The sequence below is a fragment of the Cryptomeria japonica genome, chromosome 7 (assembly GCF_030272615.1).
Source record: "Cryptomeria japonica chromosome 7, Sugi_1.0, whole genome shotgun sequence".
Lineage (NCBI taxonomy): Eukaryota > Viridiplantae > Streptophyta > Pinopsida > Cupressales > Cupressaceae > Cryptomeria > Cryptomeria japonica.
Window position 1 is genome coordinate 286,341,417 of NC_081411.1, and position 21,020 is coordinate 286,362,436.

Here is a 21,020-nt window from a genome sequence, read left to right on the forward strand (position 1 = left end):
CAGAGCTTCAAACTCCGCCCTAGTAGTCATCCTCCCAAAGTCCGCCTTGAAGAGGGAAAGGGAGGGTCCGCCTTGGTGGAGGTAGCATCAAAGTCCGCTATATGGAGACCTTCCTAAACTCCGCCATGCCTTGAAGAGGTATAAAGTCCGCCCAAGTTTGATGGATGTGAAGGTAAGCCTCCAAAAGTCCGTCTAAACATGAAAGTCAAGCAAAATCAATAAAAATGCAAGTGATGTCATGAAAATCCTTCAAGATTTCGAACTTAAATCCAAAATAGAAAGTTTTTTTAAAGAGAATATTGGAAGATTAATAAATATTTCGAACTTATAGCCAAATTGGAAACTTTTGGAAGATATTTTCTTCGAATTTGGAAACATGATAACACTTTCCAAAAGAATGAAGTTAAAATTGGAAACATGAGTTGGAAGATTTTAAGGGTTTCTGATTGAGGATTTAACTTTATTTACAAATACTTCATTGTAAACCTCATTTCTACACCAAGAAGTTCGAAAATATTAAGGAGAGCATAGTAAAATACTTTCAGTTTGGAGTTCATCTGGAGAAAGTTTTGGAAGTTGCTAGAAGTTGGATAAACTTTTTTGACAAAAGTTTCATAGATTTTTGGAGAAAGACATCTAGTATAAGGACAAATCATTGAATCTCTCCTGAATTTTTGAGTATTTTTGAAGGTGAAATTAAATTCATGATGCAGATTTATGTATTTTCTGAGTTTTTCCAGAGTTTGAGAAATGATTTTTAGTGAATTTGTTCAAATTTCTAAGGGAGGAAATTCATTTTTTTGGCTAATTATAAGAAATTTTTCGGAGTTATAACACTTGGTGTTGGATTGTGATCACAGTTATCTTGAAGGTTGGAGAATTTACATGTGAAAATCCCATTCTCATGGCTAAGTATGAAAATGAAGTGAAATTTTCCAAACACTTAGCTGTTCGCAGCCTCGATTTTCTTTAATCCAAGATAGATTTCTAACTTATTTTCCTTTGGTTTTACAGGTCGTAGGAGGAAATAGAAGCGGGATCATCATAGAGATTGCAGTTGGAGTTTCAAGCCAAACGAAAGATTGAGGACAAGTTCACAGGCAAGGTTCATCTGGGCTTGAAGATAGCCAAAATTTGGCTAAGTATGAGAAATGTTTCACAAAGAAAATTCCAATTTCCTCAATTATGATGAAGGCATGTCAGGGTATCGAGAAGGACATGATCACAGCGAATGCCTGAACAACTTGATCCCATCATTTCATATTTGCAAGGGGTTATCTAGAGTTTTTACCCTCCTCCCACGCAACGTAAATTGGCAATTGAAGGCAAGATCATCACAGAAAACACAAATGGAGTTTCAAGCCAAATTCAAAATTGAAGATGAACCATGAGCAAGGTTCGTCTGAGTATAGAGAGGGCCAAAATTTGGCTAAGTATGAGAAAAACTTCACGAGGAGATTTCTTCTCCAAATTCGAGGCACTTGAAAGAATCTCAAGGCATCAAGAAAGAAAAGTTCTTAGACTTGGTGAAAATATGGAAAAGTTAGATAAACTTCCAACTTTTTGAAGGATTTCATCTCCTGAAGGAATTAGAAAAAGACAAGCTCCCAAGCAGAATCAAATGGTGACAAGAAGGAATCAAATTTCCATACTTAGGCGATTTCTTGACACAAATTGGAAAATTCAAGGAAGACATTCAACACGTTGAGGTGGCGCCTTGTCATCTTCCAACCAATCAGATCGCTTCAAGTTTGCATGTCCAGGTTTGATGAACCTGACTTATCCAGAAGCTTCTAGAAGGGCACACTTCACAATGCAACAACCTTCTATTTTCATTGATGGTTCATTTTTAGCAAGAAGGACAAGTGTCCCAAATGTAATTTTCTCATTGGTCGAGGGTAGTTAGTTTTGGGAAACCCTAATTAGGGTTTGTAGCTTTCAATTTGGGCCCTTGATCACTGTTTGATCTCGGTCGTTCATTTATTTTCGAGAAACTATATAAGGCTACCTCCTCTCATTTGGAGGGTGTGAGGTTTTTGATGTATTGTTGCTTAAGGTCATTTCCAGATAATATATTGCATGTGCGTTGCTTTGTAATCTCTATTATTTGAATGATTTGCATGGTTTCAATTGCCTCAACACTTAGTTAAAATTAATCTAGATTTGCTTTCATTGTTGTTAATTTGAATGAAGGATTTGATAAGTGTCAATTGATGGTGTATCTCCGCTCATACTTTTGGTAAATGGATGATTTCCATCTTACCGTGCAAAGTTAGTCTGAGCCCATCCCCTGTGCATCCCAACATCTCGATCATAAGCACAACCCATCGAAGATTGCACCGGCCTTGTGTAGTTGTCCCCAGTGTGGCGAAGCAAGGTTTGGTTTCTCGAGAACAACCAGTTGATACCGTCTCCAGAATTCGTAGGATTAGATTAGCCTTCCTAAACCCTATCTCTTTTTCCCTTTCTTTTGAAAGTCTAAATCCCAGAAAATTCCCCCAAAAAGAAGAGCCTAAAATTGCTAAATCCATCTAAGTCCAGCAGTTCAAGATACTTGTTAAACGTAAGTCCCCCTTGAAATTTCAGCATACACTACCCAAGAAGCTATTCCACTAAAGTCGCTTGTTCGCACATATAGACCTTGGAATCAGAAGTGATTTTTCAGGAGAGGATAGAATACCTCCGGGTATCCTATCCTAATGTTTGGTAGATGATAAAACAGACACCAACAAGTCCACGAGTTTTTAAACTATGATGTGTACAACTCAGACATTGCAATAAGTTTTAGAGTGGGAGGATTTTTGTTTCTCTTCTTTGATGAGGGTTTGATCATGGGCATGATAAAATGTTTGTGTTGTGGAGGTGCACTTACTCCAAGTGGATCTCAAGTATGAGCTATTATCTATTTTCTCTACCATCATGGTTAACATTCATTATAGGTTGATAATTCAAATCTATCTCAAATGAATCTTCTACACGACCCAAAGGTTATGCGTATATTAGTTATTCATTCATGATAGAGGTAGAGTTGTTCATTGAAGGCCTTGATGGCAAATTATTTAATACCGGGAAAATCTTTGCGGCTCTAACTTTGCTATCCAAGGCTTGTGATGCTTCAACGATCACCATAGATGACTTCTCAAATGATGATTGTGCTCAAATGAAATGTACGGAGGGAATTTCCTCTTCTAATAAAAACCTTGTGGATGTGAAGTTTTCTTTGGAAGCTTCCAATTGGAGGATGTTTGAAAATTGGATTGGAGCTCAATATGTTGCACCAAACCCCCAAACAATGCCGAAATATCTTGGTTTGGAGGACACAACACATAGGGAGCAATTGACCAATTAGAAATCACACGTGGAAGTCAACTTTGCACTCATTGGTCTGGGTCCAAATGGCCAACAATCTCCTCAGAGTAGGATGGACACACGTTGGTCTATCGTGCCATAACAACAATAGTTGGGCTGGCCCCTTGCCTCTTATGATCAGATGAAAAGGTGCCATGTGCATAAATGGAGACTACTTCCTCTGGCTAAAGAAAGAAGGAAAGTTTTGGCTCACCTTTGACAAAGTGACACATGATGCAATTTTTCAATGTCGAAACCTTGAGGTGGGCAAACCCTTTGGCACTTGTGATATGGCCATAGTGTGCGTTGCAATTAGAACTTCACAATTGGATGCCAACTAGGACAAAGCGGGGACAACGGTCAGGGTGCCTAAAGGGATGACATAAGAATTACTAGGGCATGTGGTTAATTGCTGATAGGTGGTTGTGGTAGGAAAAGGAGTTGGTCACTTCGAAGGTATAAAAGACTTAAGCTACAACTTAAGTGGCCAAGAATGAGTGCCAACAAGTCAACGGTGGATTAGAGTGAAAGCAATAGAGACTAGGGGTTTAGAGTTTTAGCTAGAGCAACAAAGAATGTAACCCCCCTAATGTGCATGATAAACCCTAGCCTTGCTAAAATTTAACTAGGTGGCATGGAATGTCAACATTTTGGCAACCTTTGCGAGTTGTTTGCTTGCTAAACATGGAATTTAGTAGCCCGAGCAGTTCATTGGGCATAGAGTCAGGAAGGGAATTGCAAGAACTAAGGCTTGCCTTGGAACAAAATAGAACACAAAAAACTTGTATAGGCTTGCACTTGGAAGAAGACAACACCTAGAGCATACATTCCCTTAAGGGGAATGCAAAATGTGTAGCAACTCTTCATGGACATGAGAGCAACTAATTAATATTTACATACATTTACAACAACCTCTTAGAATTAGGGTTTAAGGTGAATCACAACATACAATTTTTCGCTGTACTGCGCTCTCCAAGTGTACTTGTTCCCCTTCTTCTTCGCCAACGGCAAGAAAAGAAGTCAAAAATTGGATGAGAAGAGGAATCTTATTGATTGAGATTGGAAGAATTTCACTATCTGGTCTAGAGAGATGGAATGCATTTGCCTTGTTGCAGTTGGTGATGATATATGTATCACTCTAGATAGCATCAAATTTGGTATGCTTTTCTACTTTGGCTTTGTTTGCATCCCATTTCAACACCAAATCTCCCTCCTGGAAGACCCTGTCGATAACTTTCTTGCCAAAATTCATTTTGACCCGTGCTTGGTGAATTTCAAGGGTCTGCATGGTCTTGTTCCTTATCTATTCTAATTCCATTATCTCAACTAGCCTCACTGTCGTGGCATCATTTTTTGTCAATTCTAGCTGATGTGCTAACTCAAGAGAAGGTAACTTTAGTGAAAATGGAAGTCTTGTTTCATTTCCATAGACCAACATGAATGGGGAGTTGCTGATAGCTCTCTTGGGAGTAATTCTATCGGCACAAAGGACTCTCTTTAACTTGCTATGCCAAGACCTCTTATTGTCTTCTATGGTTCTTTTGATTATCTTGATGAGGTTTTCGTTGGAAGACTCAGCTAAGCCATTACCCTTATGGTAATAATTCGATGAGGTTTCCAAGTATATATCATGCTTAATCGCCCAAATGCTGATTTGGGTGCCAACAAATGCTTTGGTGTTATTGGAGATGATGGTGGTAGGAACACCAAACTTGGTCACAGTTCCATCAAAGAATTCTAGAACTGAAACCTCAGTGGCATCTTTCATTGCAATTGCCTCTATCCACCTCGTGAAGTATGGGTGGCTGCTAAAATCCACTTATGATCAACACTAGATGGTGGATTTATCATGCCAATAAAATCCAACCCTCATTGTGTAAATGGCTGCTTTACTTGGATGGGATGAAGAGGGAGGGCAACCGCCCTTTTCTTTCTAGAAAAGAAAGCACATCTCCTACAGTTCTTCAACCATTTGTGAGCATCATTAAACAAAAATGGCCAATAATAACAACCCCTCATTATAATAGTAGTTGTCCTTGTAGAGAAATGGCCACCTGAGGAGCCATCATGGAATTCTCCTAATATTCTGCTTACCTGATTTTGTTCAATACATCTCAATAGTACTCCATTGGAGTCTTTTCTTAAAAGTACGCCATCCACTCGGACATAGGTGATAAGACCCTTAGGCAACTTATTGGTGTTGAGTTGCATGATTTGTGTATTGGTCTTGCGGCATAGATCGATTTTGCATTATGTGATCTCCAATGATCAAGGACATATAAAAAGGAGGTTGATTTTACTTGAATATTTTTCCTCCTTATGTTGAACCAAGCGGGTCAGAATAGTCTATTCAACACTACCTCATTTGAATGATTGATGCCCTTCAATGTTTCTTGGAGCAAATCCTTTTAAGATGGGATAGAAAGTGCCTCCCACATAGTCACATATAGGTTAGCTTTTTTTCATTTGGTCAACTATATTTAAAGGAACACTACTAACCTTTGAGGAAGCCTTTTGAATAAGGAGTATTTGAGCTTGTTGATGGGTTGCCCTGAGTATCACCTTGTGTCTTATTGCTTTTGGCAATAGTCTGATTTGGTTGAAAAGCACTTGTTTTATCTCATGGGCTAGGAATTGTGGTGTCTTGGGCTGACTATGAAGTTGATGCCTTACAGAATATGTTCCATCCTCCATTGCTCTTTTCTTTGATCTTGTGTTTTGTGCCACTACATCATTATTTGGTTGATTTAAACCATATAAATTTGCCTCACCAGTTGACTAAAGTGGAGTCTCCTGACATGTGATCTTGCCTATCAGCAGTCGTTTGATTTGCATTTGCACCACTAGAGCTTGTGTAAGCTCTCCATTTTGGCAAATATTCTAGTTATGAGGTTGGTTGCATGGATGACACCAATCATTCTCTTGAGCTAGATTGTTTTGTATTGGAACAAGAGCCTTTGAATTATTGTTGGCAGTTGAATTTACACTATTCAAGGACTTGGCATAATTCCACTGATTCTACCCTTGATATGGTTGTTTGTTTTGTTGGTAACTTTGGTTTTGGTACTGATAGGGTCTATTATTTTATGCTTGTTGCCTCTTTATTGTTACCAAGTCATTACCAAAAATTTATAGTAAGGCCTTAACCTCATGCAAATCATTTGAAAGTATGGCATAAGTAGATGGATAATTGGTAGATACAATAGGGATAGGTGCCAAAACAAGTTGTTGGGGAGGGAAATTTGAGAATAGAGGTATTGCTAGTCTTGGAGCTATTTTTTTCAACTTGTATTAGACAATTTTCCGCACCGAGGGCAATATCATATGCATTTAGCAGGGTCACCCCACCCATGGATTATATCATAACTGCCACATCACTGTCAAGTGCTCTTAGATAGTATAAGAAGATGTGATTAGGAGTTGGTTTCACCAAAGTAGGGATTATATCCCAAGCTTTCTAAAATCTAATTTTGAAATCTCCCATGAATTCATGAGGAACCCTCTTGATGGTTGTTAATTGATCAACAAGTGATAGGTGTTAACTTTTGTCTTCAAATTGTTCACACAACTTCTCACCTAGCCCATCCTAGTTGTGAATGTATTTAGGTTGTAAAGTTGTAAACCTTTGTACCATTGTAATGCCTTTCCTTTTAAGGATGTAGCAAGGAGCCTAATTGCAACATCATTTTCAATAACATTTTGAATAGAGCAAATATTGGCAATATCTTGGTATGCTCTGTTGGGGTAGTGGTTGTTTCACCAATGAAGTAAGGTATACTTACTAGTGCAGCTAGTGGTATATCATTTCTTTGGGCTAATATAAGGGGACTACTACCATTAAAGGTGACAAACACTTGTTTCCTAGGAATAATCATGTGAAATAATGTTCTATTTATATGAATGGTAGGAGATCTAGATTGTGATAGTATATTGAATGAAGGTGTAGATTGAGATCTAGGAGATGGACTTATAGAATCTTTGACTCTCCTTAGTGGTGATAAAGAATGTCTACTGCTAAAATTGGAGGATGATAGTTCAGTGTATTGAAAAATACCTCTAAACGATGCTCATGTGGATTTTGGGCTTGAATTTTGCAATCTGGTCTAGAACCAAGATATATGGTAGCGTGCAAAGTTGCCAAGTAACTTGCTTTGTGCCTCTTCAAGGTTATATATGCTAAGAACAACACCACCTTCTCAATATTCTGAAATAAAATCTTCTGATTGGTCCCATCAGGCATTCTAGAAGTAACTTGCTTTGTGCCTCTTCAAGGTTATATATGCTAAGAACAACACCACCTTCTCAATATTCTGAAATAAAATCTTCTGATTGGTCCCATCAGGCATACTAGAAACTGTTGTCATATGAAATTGCACCCTATTGGAGCCAAGCACAACATTCTAATGACACAATGGAAACAACCTCAAAGTGTGGGACCTTTGCAAGTGAGGTTGAACCTCCCAAGAAGGACAACTTCCTTTCTAATCTAGATGTAGAGTACTTGTCCAACCCAACACTTAGAAACCGTACTCTAATCCTATTCTATGAACTTTGAAGGAAAAAGGGAGAGGCAAAATGCAAAAAAATAAAAGGGGAGGTGATGCACCAAGATCAGATGGTTGTTGTCTTGCATGGAACAACACAATGCATCAATGAAACCATCAGAACTTACATAGTTCTCTATCCTACTAGCTTCTAGAGGTATATATGGAGGTTAAGTTTTGAGAGGGCATTGGAAGGAAAGAAGAGATTCATAGCCGATAGCTACAAATTTAATTAACATAGCATATAGACATAATAAATGGAAAAACATAATAAAAAATAAAGCTACGAATGAAATACACAACACATCCAACAACAAGAAGAGGTAAATGATTGTCTTCTATTAATACAAAGGCATAAGCCTATTTATAGTTGTAGAGTATAAAATTATAGTGTCTGCCAAAGAAAGTGGGAAGAAACCACCTTTTACAATGTGGCTTACCAACGTATTTATCATTATTGGATGTTAGAAAGAACCTTTTACAATGTGGCTTACCAACGTATTTATCATTATTGGATGTTAGAAAGAGATAGGACATGTCGCAACCAATCCTAACCCTAGCTGCCCACATAGGAAGAAGAAAATCTGATCTTTGCACATACAATCCGATGGAACAGTGTAGAGAATGTCCTTTGACAGGAGAAAGATGCCGGCGACATTACTAAGTGGACCTTGCAACAATTAATGGGCATGATGGCATGCAAATTTTTTCGCAGGGCATCCAGGGACAATTATGGTGCTACACTACAACCTCAGGCCTATATAATGGAGAGATCTATGAACCTTAGGTGGGCATGGGTCTTGTCCTTTTGATTGATCTATGTCAGGGCACATATAAGACCTTCTACAACTCCCAAGGCTTGAGGAATCGATGGTTGAATGGGTCGTTGGGCACTTATGGCATCCCTATTCTCTGGAATTATGTTCTCGAGCTTATTCCTATGAATAGAAGGTTTGCACGTAGCCGTTTTTTGAGTTTGAGTGGGGTCCTTCAAACTGAATTTGGCACAAGATCAATGGCAATGTGTCTTGACTGGAATTGAATATCTTGGCTTGGAGGACACAACATGTTAGGAGCAATGGACTAATCAGAAATCACTACACAGAAGTCAACTTTACACTTCATTGGTGTGGGTCCACACGACAGGCAATCTCCTTAGAACACTTTCTCTAGCCCCTTTCCTCTTGCAATGATGCAAAAAGGAACCACGTGGACAAGTAGGGACTGCTTCCTTTGGCCAAAGAAAGAAGGAACATTAGGGCTTGGCCTTGACAAAGGGACACCCAACACAATTCCGCAATGTCACAACCTTGAGTTGGGCCAACCCTTTGAAGCCCACCATATTGTGACAACACGCACTAGAATCAAAACTTGACAACTGGATGCCAACTAGAACAAAGTGGGAACAATAGTTTGGCTGCCTACCTAGATGACTTAAGAATTATTAGGGCACGCAATCAATTGCTGATACGTAGTGGCACTAGGAAAAGGGGCTGGTCACTTTGACGGTATAAAAACCTAAGTTACATCTTAAGTGACCGGGAATGGTTGCCAGCAAGTCAACAGATTAGAACAAAAGCAATAAAGACCAGGGGTTTAGGGTTTTAGCTAGGGCAACAAAGAATGGAACCTTCTTGATGTGCATGATAAACTCTATCCTTGTCAAAATTTAACTAGGTGGCATGGAATGTAACATTATGTTAACTAGGGTGAGTTTAGCTTTTGTAAAGTTGATTAGCATCGAGTCAAGTCATTAGTCTACGTTTGTGGATTAATTATAGTTTTTAAGTTAAATTACTATTTATTGTCTAATTATTGTTAGTCTATAAGGAGATACATGTGTCATGGTCAAGTTGTATTGTTTTGTTTGGAATAAAATCTATTGTTGTTTCAAAATGCAAAGTGTAAAAAAAATTAGGTTTATGGATGTACATTGTACACAAAACAGCCTTTAGATGTCATTATGGTCATTTGGAATTCCTGGTTACGCCTTTTGGGTTAACCAATGCTGTAGCTAATCTCAATCATGTATGAATCATATTTTCAGGAAGCATTGAGGCAGTTTGTTTTAGTGTTCTTTGATGATATTGTATAATCTTGCACTTTCTTTTCTCATTCCTAATGCAGATTTTACATCTTTTGTACAAGTGATCATAATGTTCCACATGGTTGTACTCCTTTCTGTTAGCCTCTACAAATGCTCTCCATTTTTTAATTGGAGCATCTTTGTTGCTAAGCATTACCTTGTCCTCATCTTCATCCTACAATTGGCTATTTTGAAGACAATAGGATTTTTAATATTTTGACATGAAAATAACTTTTAAAAGTACAAATTCTTACCTTCTCATTGTCAGAAAAACTAGCTGTAGAGAAATATAATTCCAATTAATTAATCCATTTGTCTAGCTCATCTGCACCAACTTTAACTAAAAAGAGATGGATTGTAAATTTCATGTGTATGCTAAAGAATGTTGAACTTCCAAAATGTACACGTGGAAGAGGTGGATGCTTCAGGTATGATTTGTAAAAGGACATAAGCAAATTGTTACATCATCTCTCTCTGCTTTTCAAGAGCCTCATCAAGATATAGTTTGAAAGCATCTATTTATCCCCTTTTTCTGGCTTCTAAAATCCTTTGGACCAACAAGATAATCTGAAGGGTTGTCTTGGGACTGTACTTCCTGTAGTCTGACCTTGTTCAATGGGACATACAAACATGGATAAAACCAGTTAGATATGACTGATTCAGGCTTAATTGGCAATCCAGTGAACAACACTCGAAATTGCAGAAAATAATGTGCCATGAAAGCAATGAACCAAAGTGGAGGAAATAAACCCAATAAATACATATCATACTGCAATGCAAATGAAATATGCACTGAGATTGAAGTTAATTAGAGGGTAACAATCTCTTAGAAGAGATGTGAAGCTACAACACTGATTTTTCGATTGGATGATAAATCATTTATATCTATGTTCCCTGGGGACACATCCCTAGGACTTTTTCAGGCATCCCTGTACCTGGGGCATTTTGGGGACATGGGAAAGTCTTCGAAACATCCTCAAGCTGTCCCCTCACCCTGATATCTATTGGAAAATATTCCTAAAATTGTTTGGAAATGGCAGAAAACTGTAGGTAAGGTAAAGACATCACCCAACTGTCATTGCTCACATATTTGTTCACGTGTATTGAAGGGTTTTAGAATGTGGATGAGAATAGGCCAGCAAACATGAAGCAGATGCTGGATCATCTCACACAGCTCATTAGCGACACACTCACAATTTTCAATTATGTTATGGCTATGGAAGAAAGCAGTGGAAGCCTTAAGAAAATTCCACAGCAGAATTGCTGTCCCTTGAGTTATGGGAGTTACTTTTGCCGGAGTTTCGACCATGAAGGCATGTACAAGAGGTGTTGTGCAAACAGCAGCAAGATTTGGATCAAACTATGATATATTGTCAGTGATAAAACAATATAGCGGAGTGATTGATGGATGTTGGAATTGTATATGCTGGTCTATAGATGTGATTAAGGTTGGGTATAGAATGAAAACAAGAATATTAATAAAAAAGAATAAAAAGGTAACTACAAAAAGGTGGGGGTGCTTAGAAAAATATTACTTAGTTTTTGTGGTCCACAACTTCAGAAAGTAATAAAAAGAACTAGACGGAGGGGTTGGGGAATGCTAAAATTTGTAGCTTAAATCTGCTTAGACACATCCTAATGGGATTTTATAAGAAGAGATTGTAGAAGCTAGCTGTCTATATTTTGTCATTTTGTAATTGAGGCCTTCGACCTTTTCATTTTGTCATATTTAAACATTGGCAATGAAAACTTAAATGATTAGACACTCGTTTTTTGTTAATTTGCATGTTGATTCCTGTGAATTCTATTTTAGCTCTAATGCTTTATAATATTGTTATATAATGAATAAGGTGAATGCCTTATCATATGAATATTTGCAATTTTCCATTTTTTTAAATTATCTCTAATGTTGTAATTACTGTCCCTTGCCATCCCCTAAAAAAGGCCCCATCCCCTGCCGTCCTCTATATAAAGGTTTCTTTCCCCTTGTCATCCCAGAAATGCATTCTCCCATTTCCTGCCATCCCCATCCTCGAAACTTGGTGGAACATATTATATTCTTAGCTAAAAAATAGACAACGACATGACCGAAGAATCTGAAAAGCTACATTACAACATGAAACAATTGAAACAAAATACTTTGAATTTCCAATTTTTTTTTTTGAATTTTCTATATTTTTGTACCCCACAATTTTGGGCTCTTCGGAGTATTATCAGGGTTTCTTTCCTTCTAATATGCTTTTCATTTTAGATTTGTAGCTCATCCTAAACTTCTTAATGCGTATCTCTGTTTTGGATTCTGCATACTAGTATATAAATTATGCCCTTGACAAGGTGACCCACAAGTTTATTGGATATGTTTTTATAATTTGGTTCTGAATTTCCATCTGTATCAATTGGCTTGTTATTGAAGAACTTTCATATTCTATTGTAAATTCATATCTACTCCTCGGAAGTTGGCATAAAGTAATTTGAATAGCAATTTGTGAGAAGCCTTATTTATTTGACTACCACTGGATCTGATGTCAGTTGTGATCTCTCCATCCATCATTGTAAGGCTAAGAAAGGAATTCTGAGATATGTAAATAGCACTATCATATCTGGAAACCTCATCGTCAGTTATGATTGTTGATGAATGATAGCATCGGTCAGACGTTGGAATGACGAATTAATATAAACATGTATGTATGTATGTATGTCAGTCCACCATGTGAACTGACATACATACACACATACTTCATTCTTGTGTGAATAAAACATAATCATATTTCATGCCGTCTTTCTATGCCTGAACGAATCTCCATTCTGATATGTATGTGATCAGATCCTTGTCTTTTCTCCTGCCTTGAATCGTGGAAGGATATCCAAGGCATCCAATGAGTTCAAGGTTGCATGATTGTATTGATTGATCAAACATTCATGTTCGCATTTATTAGTATCAAACTTATAAATAAATCGGCGGTTGTGTTTGTGAATCAGTTAAATGATAGTTAACAAATCTTTAGGCAAACGCATCCCTTGGGACACATTGTGTGTGGACATGCCCCTATTGAAGATATAAATACAAACCGATTTCAAAGGAGAAAATAATAGAAATCGAAAATTATGCTCTCTCCATTGAATCAGCAAATACAGTGTTAGAAATTAAACTCCAGCACCATTAAATATTGTTGACTTTCATCTTGAAGGATTAGAATTCTCGATATTAAATCTGCACATTGAACAAATAATATTAGTCTGATATAAATTTAATCCTATTTTAACATGGTATCAGAGCTTTGGTAAAGGAAGATCCAAGATTAAGTTTGAGATATCAGACCATTATTTATTCAATATTACAGTCACACTTCACTCTTCAAAATGTCAAGTCAGATTTGGAGATCGACTTGAAGGAGCCAACAATTTCATCTCTTGGAAGCTAAGAATCATGATGCTTCTAAAGGATAATAAATTAGACTCCTTCGTGAAAGAAAAGAAAATTGAGCCTGAAAATGAACCTGAGAAAACTCAATGGATTGAAAGCAATGAGAAAGCCATGAAACTTATAGTGGATGCAGTCAGAGATCATATTGTACCTATATTGGCAAAACATGAAACTGCATACCTTATGTTCAAATCTCTTGAAAGTGCATTTGAAATAAACAATACAGGCAGAACCCTTGCCCTAAAAAGACAAATCAACAATATAAGTATGAACAAGGGAGAATCTGTCAATGCATACTTCATAAGAATCACTGAACTAAGGGATCAACTATCAACAGTTGGTTATGAAATTGATAGCAAGGAATTGACTCTAATAACCTTAGGTAGTCTTCCAAACTCATGGGAATCTTTTGTTCAAGGAATAAGCGCAAGATCCAAGCTCCCCAAGTTTGATCGATTAAGATCTGACTGCCTACAAGAAGAGTCAAGGCAAATAACAAAGGGAAAGCAGAAATCCATAGATGAGGATATCCATGTACTCAACACAAGTTCTCATAAGGGAAGAAGAAGAACTTTAAAAGGAAGATAAATTATCATGGAAAAGGTTCATCCAAGCAGAAGAAGGACCTATCTCAAATTCAGTGTTTTAGGTGTGACCAATACGGACACTATGCAGTCAAGTGCCCTGATAGGACAAAACAACAAGCCTCATTTGCTAAAACAGGGAAGACAAATATAGACCATGTTTTTGAGAGATTTGCCTTCTACTTAGCATTATCCAATCAAGTTTCAAACAAATTAAATACATGGGTAATTGACAACGGATCATCTAGGCACATTACAGGATACCGAGATCACCTAGAGACCATGATGGAAGAATTTGACGAAGAAGTTACAATTGGGGACGATTCAGCACATCCAGTAAAAGGAATTGGAACCTGTACCATCAAATTGAAATCCGGGGTCACTATTCAACTCACTGGAGTACTATATGTGCCAGGTATTAAGAGAAATTTAATATCTATATCAGCCCTTGAAGATGACGGATACAAAATTACATTCATGGAAGGAAAAGTCCTCGCATGGGCAAAGAACTCAACCATAAAAAAGGCTCAAACTATAGGCATAAGGAAAGAACACGTTTACAAACTTTGCACTGAGTCGAATCAAGCTCTCATACATGAGACTTCTGACTCTAACGAGATCTAGCATCGAAGATTAGGCCGTATTCACTTTCGTGCCCTAACTTCCATGGATAAATTTGTAACTGGACTACCTAAAATGAATCAAACTCACAATGGGGCATGTAAAGGATGTGCCTTGGGTAAAAATACTAAAAGTACTTTTCTTAATAGTTTGAGTAAAACTAAAGTTGTGTTAGAATTAGTTCATTTTGACTTATGTGGACCCATGTCCGTACCCTCCATAGGGGGATTTTTGTATTATGTAATTTTCATTGATGATTTCTCTAGGAAGACCTAGATATACTTTCTAAAGTGCAAAGAATCATAAGAGATCCTTAATAGGTTTAAAGAATTCAAAGCTATCACTGAGAATTCTTTCGGAAAGAAAGTTAAAATACTTAGAACTGACAATGGAAAAGAATACACTTCTAAAATTTTTAAAGAGTTTTGTGTACATGCAGGGATTAAGAGGGAGTTTACTGTACCCTATAATCCCCAACAAAATGGAGTTGCTGAGAGGAAAAACAGGACCATAGTAGAAGCAACCAGAGCTATGCTTTATGATCAAAACCTAGGAACTTCATTCTGGGCCGAAGCTTCAAATGCAGCCGTATACATTCAAAACAGATGTCCTCACTCACATTTGGAAAATAAAACTCCTGAAGAAGCCTTTACTGGTGTAAAACTAGATATTAGTCACTTAAGAATATTTGGGTGCCCAGTCTACATTCATGTGCCCAAAGAGAAGAGACTGAAACTATAACCTTCTTGGAGAAAAGGAATTTTCGTAGGCTACAGTGAAACCTCAAAAGCTTACAAAATATATATACCTGGACAAAGACAAATTGAGCTAAGTAGAGATGTCATCTTTGAAGAAGACATTGCCTTTAAGAAGGCCAGGAGATCAGATGAGGTAGAAACACCTGATTCACATAAAAGGATGGAAGAAGATATTTCCCTTGAGTTTTAGAGGGAGTATACAGATGAAACTACAAATGAAAGTCAGATTCCACCTGAGACTCAAGAAGAGGAACCAAAAAATAATCACAAGAGACCTCTTTGGGCCAGAAAGATGATACAGGAAGCATAAATCCTTGCAGAACCCAAAGGAACATTCAGAGAGAACAAGAGGCCTCAAAAATTGACATATGATGCATTAATGAGTGAAATCATAAATTCTGAACCTACTGGTGTTATAGAGGCCCTCAATCATCAAGTTTGGAAGGATGCTATGATAGTAGAGTACCAATCCATTCTAAAGAATAATGTTTAGGATATATTTCCTAGACCAAAAGAGAAATCTGTTGTCTCCTCCAAATGGCTTTTCAAGATCAAACATGCTGCAGATGGCAGTATAGAGAAACATAAAGCACATTTTGTTGCCAGAGGATTCTGACAGAAAGAAGGTATCAATTATGAAGAGACATTTGCACCTGTTGCCCGGTATACTTCTGTTAGAGCAATCATAGTTATTGTAGCTGCTAAAGGATGGAAGATCCATCAGATGGACATGAAAATTGCATTCTTAAATGGGACTATTGATGAGGAAGTCTATCTAGAACAACCTGAGGGCTTTGTGATTCATAATGCAGCTTCACATGTGTGCAAATCAAAGTTCCCAGACTCGGACTCGGCTCGGACTCGGCAAGGCCGACTCGACTCGTGACTCGGCTATGACTCGGCGACGACTCGGCTATGACTCGGCAAAATAAAAAACCCTTGAAATTTAGAGATTTTTAACGATTTAAAACTTGTTTCATGCACCCATTATTGAATAAAGCTTAAAGACACTATAACATCATCAAATAGAAGCTGATTTGATCACATACATAAACATACATCCATCACATGCGTAGAAATGTAAATTGTAGCTGAAGGAAATAGAAAACATAGATATATAGAGTTATAAATGTTGTCAAATGTATATAAAATCCATGACATCAAATGTTCCCAAACATATATATAACTGTAAACAAAAACAAGTCTATGGCTCAGGCTCTAGCTAATCCTGAGCCTCAGAGTAGTCTGTCTGCCTCCTACAAATGCGTCTAAGGTAGGTCCTGGATGACTGAGAAGCCATAGTCTCCGCCTGTGAGGTGCCTATGCCGGATCGTGCTCTATCCTCCTCCTCTGCCATAGCCACAGCCTCAGCCTCTCTGTCTGCCTGGTCAACCCACTCATGGTCCTCCTCAGTGAAGACGGGATCGGTAGACTCAGTGATCCACTCAGACTCTGGATCGATCTCCGCTAAAGTGATCGGAGAGGAGTCAGTGTCCAAAATCTGTCTGGTCCTAAGACGGAGGTTGTAATGAACAAAAACAAGATCATTCAACCTCTCCACAGACAATCTATTACGCCTCTTCGAATGGATGTGCTCGAACATTGACCAATTGCGCTCACATCCAGAAGCACTGCATGGCTGGCTCAAAATACGGATGGCAATTTTTTGAAGGTTTGGGGTTGAGGGCCCAAACATTTGCCACCATCTATCTGAAATAACGAAAAAGAAAAAAAAATCAAACTCATTTCCAACTTTAAGGCTAGATTATAAAATCAAAAATTAAAATGCATAAGCCATAAACTTAAGAATCTTAAGTTTACATATATTTCTACCTGGCTGCAATTGTGTTCGAGCCTCTATGCACATGCTGCTTGAGAAGATTGCCCCTTCTCGATTATTATATTTATCCAGCTGGAGCGTTGTTCTTGAGGCTGTGCCATCAGTACACAACTTTTGAACCACTGTATACAGGCCACTAAGAACCTCCTCATCTGCCTTGAAGTCATCACGGAATCGAAATGCCGGATTGAGGTAATAGGCTGCTGCATGGATGGGCCTGTGAAGCTGGTTCTGCCATCTCCTATCAATAATCTCCCAAATGGGGCCATACTTATCCTCATCTCCTGCATATATGGACCTAATGGCCTCCTTGGCCCTATCCATACCCTCATATATATAGCCCATAGAGGGCTTCTCCCCATCAACAACTCGTAGGAGAACTACGAGGGGCTCAGTGACCTACACATAATGTTAAACAAAAACAATTAAGTCACAAATTAAATTAAAAAAAAAGAAAAATTGCAAAGTTAAATTGTTAATAAATTAAAATTAAATTACTAAATAGTAGATACTAGATAGTAGATACTAAATGTTAAATTGTAATAAATTTACCTGCACGGTTTCTCCACAGGGGGTCCAAAAACCTGACTCATCAAAAATGCAATTTACCACATCTATCCCTGCAGTGGTTGTAGCATAGGATGAGGAAGTCCACTCCTCACCAACAAACATACGCCTCAAAGCCGCCTTTGATTTTATCAAGGATTTCAGTGTGAGGAAGTTTGAGGCAAACCTCGTGATGCCTGGACGAGCCAACTCCTTTTGCCCCGTGTATTGCCTCATAATGCTAAGGACCAATGCATGATTGTAGATAAACTTGCTGATATATTTGGCCCTTTCAACTATTGATTTCACCCATTCAAGCTTACCAATATCCTCCAACATGAGGTCAAGGCAATGGGCCGCACAAGGAGACCAAAAAATTTTCGGGTGCCTCTCCATCAAAAGTTTACCTGCAGCAATTTTAAGTTAATTAGAAATTTTGATGTGTTAAGAAAATTTTAAATAATCATAGATGCCTCTCCATCAAGACTTGAAAAGTTCAAAATTTACCTGCAGCAACATAACTTGCTGCATTATCTGTCACCACCTGCACCACATTTTCTTCCCCCACCTCTTGTATGACTTCCTCAATAGCCTCACATAAGTATGTGGCATTTTTCACATGTGAGGAAGCATCAATAGATTTCAAGAACATGGTAGATCCTGAAAATAGAGTTTCAAACTTTCAACAAATCAAAATTTAATTTATTCAATGCATTTAGGGAAGTACAAATTAGAATGAATCATAATCAATCACCTCCGCAGGAAACAAGAAAATTTAGGAGTGTTCTATTCCTCCTATCCGTCCAACCATCTGTCATGATGGTGCAACCCTTTTCTCTCCAAGACTGTCGGTGGTCCTCTAGCTCAACTTTCATATCCTCAACCATTTGTAACAAGAGGGGGCCACTTAACTCAGCATCGGTAGGGGCTTTAAACCCCGCACCACAAATGGTTATGGAATCTACCATGCCTTGCCAATAAGGAGACCTGTCACAAATAGATTATGATTAGACAAAGTAAAATTCAACTTCAAACTATAAATTTACTTTTAAACTTAAAGCAATCAAATCAAAAAGAATTACCTGGCTGCAATAAATGGAATGTTGCAAAAGTACCAAAACTTGCAAATTTGTTTTCTTGCAGCATCATGAACCTCCTTGTTCCAACCCATACCCTCAAGCGAGGGTTGTGCCCCAGGAGTACTACGCGGCACAAAATAACTATCCAACCTGGATTTCCGAACTCTAGGGCCAAAGGTAATAGTGCCACCAGGAGGAGTAGAAGTAGAAGCACTAGCACTAGCAGAAGCACTAGCACTAGCAAAAGCACTAGGGTGAAAGGGAGGCATGGAAGAACCCTCTCCAACACAGCCTACGGATGTGGATGCGGATGCGGATGCGGATGCAGATGCGGATGTGGGTGCATGGGAGCCAATAGCACTTAACTCTTCCAATTGCCTCTTCTTGGTTAACTTTTCTTGTTCATGTGTTTCTAATTGGACATAACAGAAACGTTTTGCCTCAGGAGTTTGTAATTTGCATACCTCAATATCATGGCCAGGTATGCCGGCAATATGGTATTTAAATCTATTGATGCCACCAAAATTAATTTCTTTACAAAAAAAACATTTTGTTTGATTTTTTTGTCTGCCAATAAAGTCTTCAGTATATTTCCAAGCCTCATCCTTTTTAGGCATTGTGAAAAATGAATGTTTTTTAAACGTGAAAGCTGCTGCAATAAGAAAATTTAATAAAGTTATAAACTAATAGAAAAAATCAGGAAACCCTACTTTAAAAAAAAATAAAATTGTAAATACATGTTCACAATTTTTTTCTAAAAAAATGTAGGGTTTGCACTTTGCCATTATTCTACTTCTCTCATTGTAATTAAGCTAAAAAAATAAAAACATTCAAGATTTGGAAAGTTAACTGTTAAACTAAAAAAAAATTAACAAACAAATGAAAAAAATCCATTAACATACTTAAAAAAACAAGCAAAATCTACCTTACCTCTTTCAAATGAGTTGAGAAGTCTTGCTTTGGACTCCTTGATGCTCTCAATGCAAGCCTATGGCCTCCCCAATGTGATTTGTGGTCTCCTTGATGCTCTTCTTCCTTGCTGATTGCAAACCTATGGCCTCTTGTTTTCCTTCCTCTCTCTCACTTTTCCTCTCTTCTTCTCACAAATAACAATTAAAAGACCTTTTAGGGTTATACCAAAGAGAATGGAAAAAAAAAACAAATGAAAAAGCTCTTTTTTTTTTTGTTTTTTTAAGTTCGAATTATGCCTATCGCGCGGCCGAGTCCTGGACCTCGGACTCGGCGAGTTTTGGCAAAACTCGCCTGACTCGCGAGTCAGGCGAGTTTTGCCCAAAACTCGCCGAGTCCGAGCGGCGAGTCGGCAAAACTCGCCGAGGTTGGCTCGACTCGCCAACTCGGCGAACTCGCCTGACTCGCGGCGAGTTTGGGGACTCTGGTGCAAATTAAAGAAAGCTTTATAGGGACTTAAACAGGCTCCCCGAGCTTGGTATGAGAGGATCGACAACTATTTGTTGGGTCTAGGGTTCACCAAAAATGATGCAGATCCAAATCTTTATTTTAAAGTAATTAATGGTGATATATTGATACTTATCCTATATGTTGATGATCTGCTAATTACTGGAGAAGATCATATTATTCAATGTAAGAAGGACCTGGCATCAGAATTTGATATGAAAGACTTGGGCAATTTACATTACTTCCTTGGATTGAAAGTTTGGCAGAAACCAGATGGTATTTTTCTATATCAAGGGAAATACACCATAGATATTCTGAAAAGATTTGGAATGTGGGACTGCAGACCTATGTCAACACCCATGGAAACCAACTTACATAAACTAAAAGAAGCAGTACCAGAATCCAGACTTGCTAACCCCACTCTTTACAGACAGATAATTGGGTCATCGATGTACCTGGTTAACACTCGACCAAATATTTGCTATGCGGTGAATGCCTTGAGCCAGTTTATGTGTGAACCTCGAGAAATACATCTTGTTATTAAGGTACCTTCAAGGTACTATTGGACTTGGACTCAAATATAAAAATGATAATCTAAATCTACATGGTTACTCTGATTCCGATTGGGCTGGAAGTGTGACTGATCGGAAAAGCACATTAGGATGTTGCTTCAGTTTGGGATCAGCTATGATTTCTTGGATATGCAGAAAACAGTCTTCAGTAGCACAAAGCTCAACAGAAGCCGAATACATTGCAACATCTTTGGGAGCTAGA

General features: G+C 38.0%; 2 protein-coding genes across 5 annotated transcripts in view; one reads left to right on the forward strand and one right to left on the reverse strand.

The window, feature by feature from the left end:
* LOC131067288 (WAT1-related protein At3g02690, chloroplastic) overlaps window positions 1–21,020 on the forward strand; it is a 67,648-nt gene that overhangs the window by 35,748 nt on the left and 10,880 nt on the right. The gene's annotated exons all lie outside the window — the stretch shown is intronic.
* Window positions 16,458–20,063, reverse strand: LOC131060732 (uncharacterized). 2 transcript variants are annotated; one of them, XM_059207970.1, is made up of 7 exons: window positions 19,761–20,063; window positions 18,834–19,479; window positions 18,506–18,738; window positions 18,259–18,411; window positions 17,758–18,158; window positions 17,199–17,604; window positions 16,458–17,075 (listed from the first exon to the last, which is right to left on the reverse strand). In XM_059207970.1, the coding sequence occupies exons 2-7, from the start codon at window positions 19,445–19,447 to the stop codon at window positions 16,588–16,590; spliced, it is 2,295 nt and encodes a 764-aa protein (XP_059063953.1). In that variant the 5' UTR covers window positions 19,448–19,479; window positions 19,761–20,063; the 3' UTR covers window positions 16,458–16,587. The 2 variants fall into 2 exon arrangements, with proteins under 2 accessions (XP_059063953.1, XP_059063952.1); XM_059207969.1 differs by having other exon boundaries at window positions 18,834–19,482.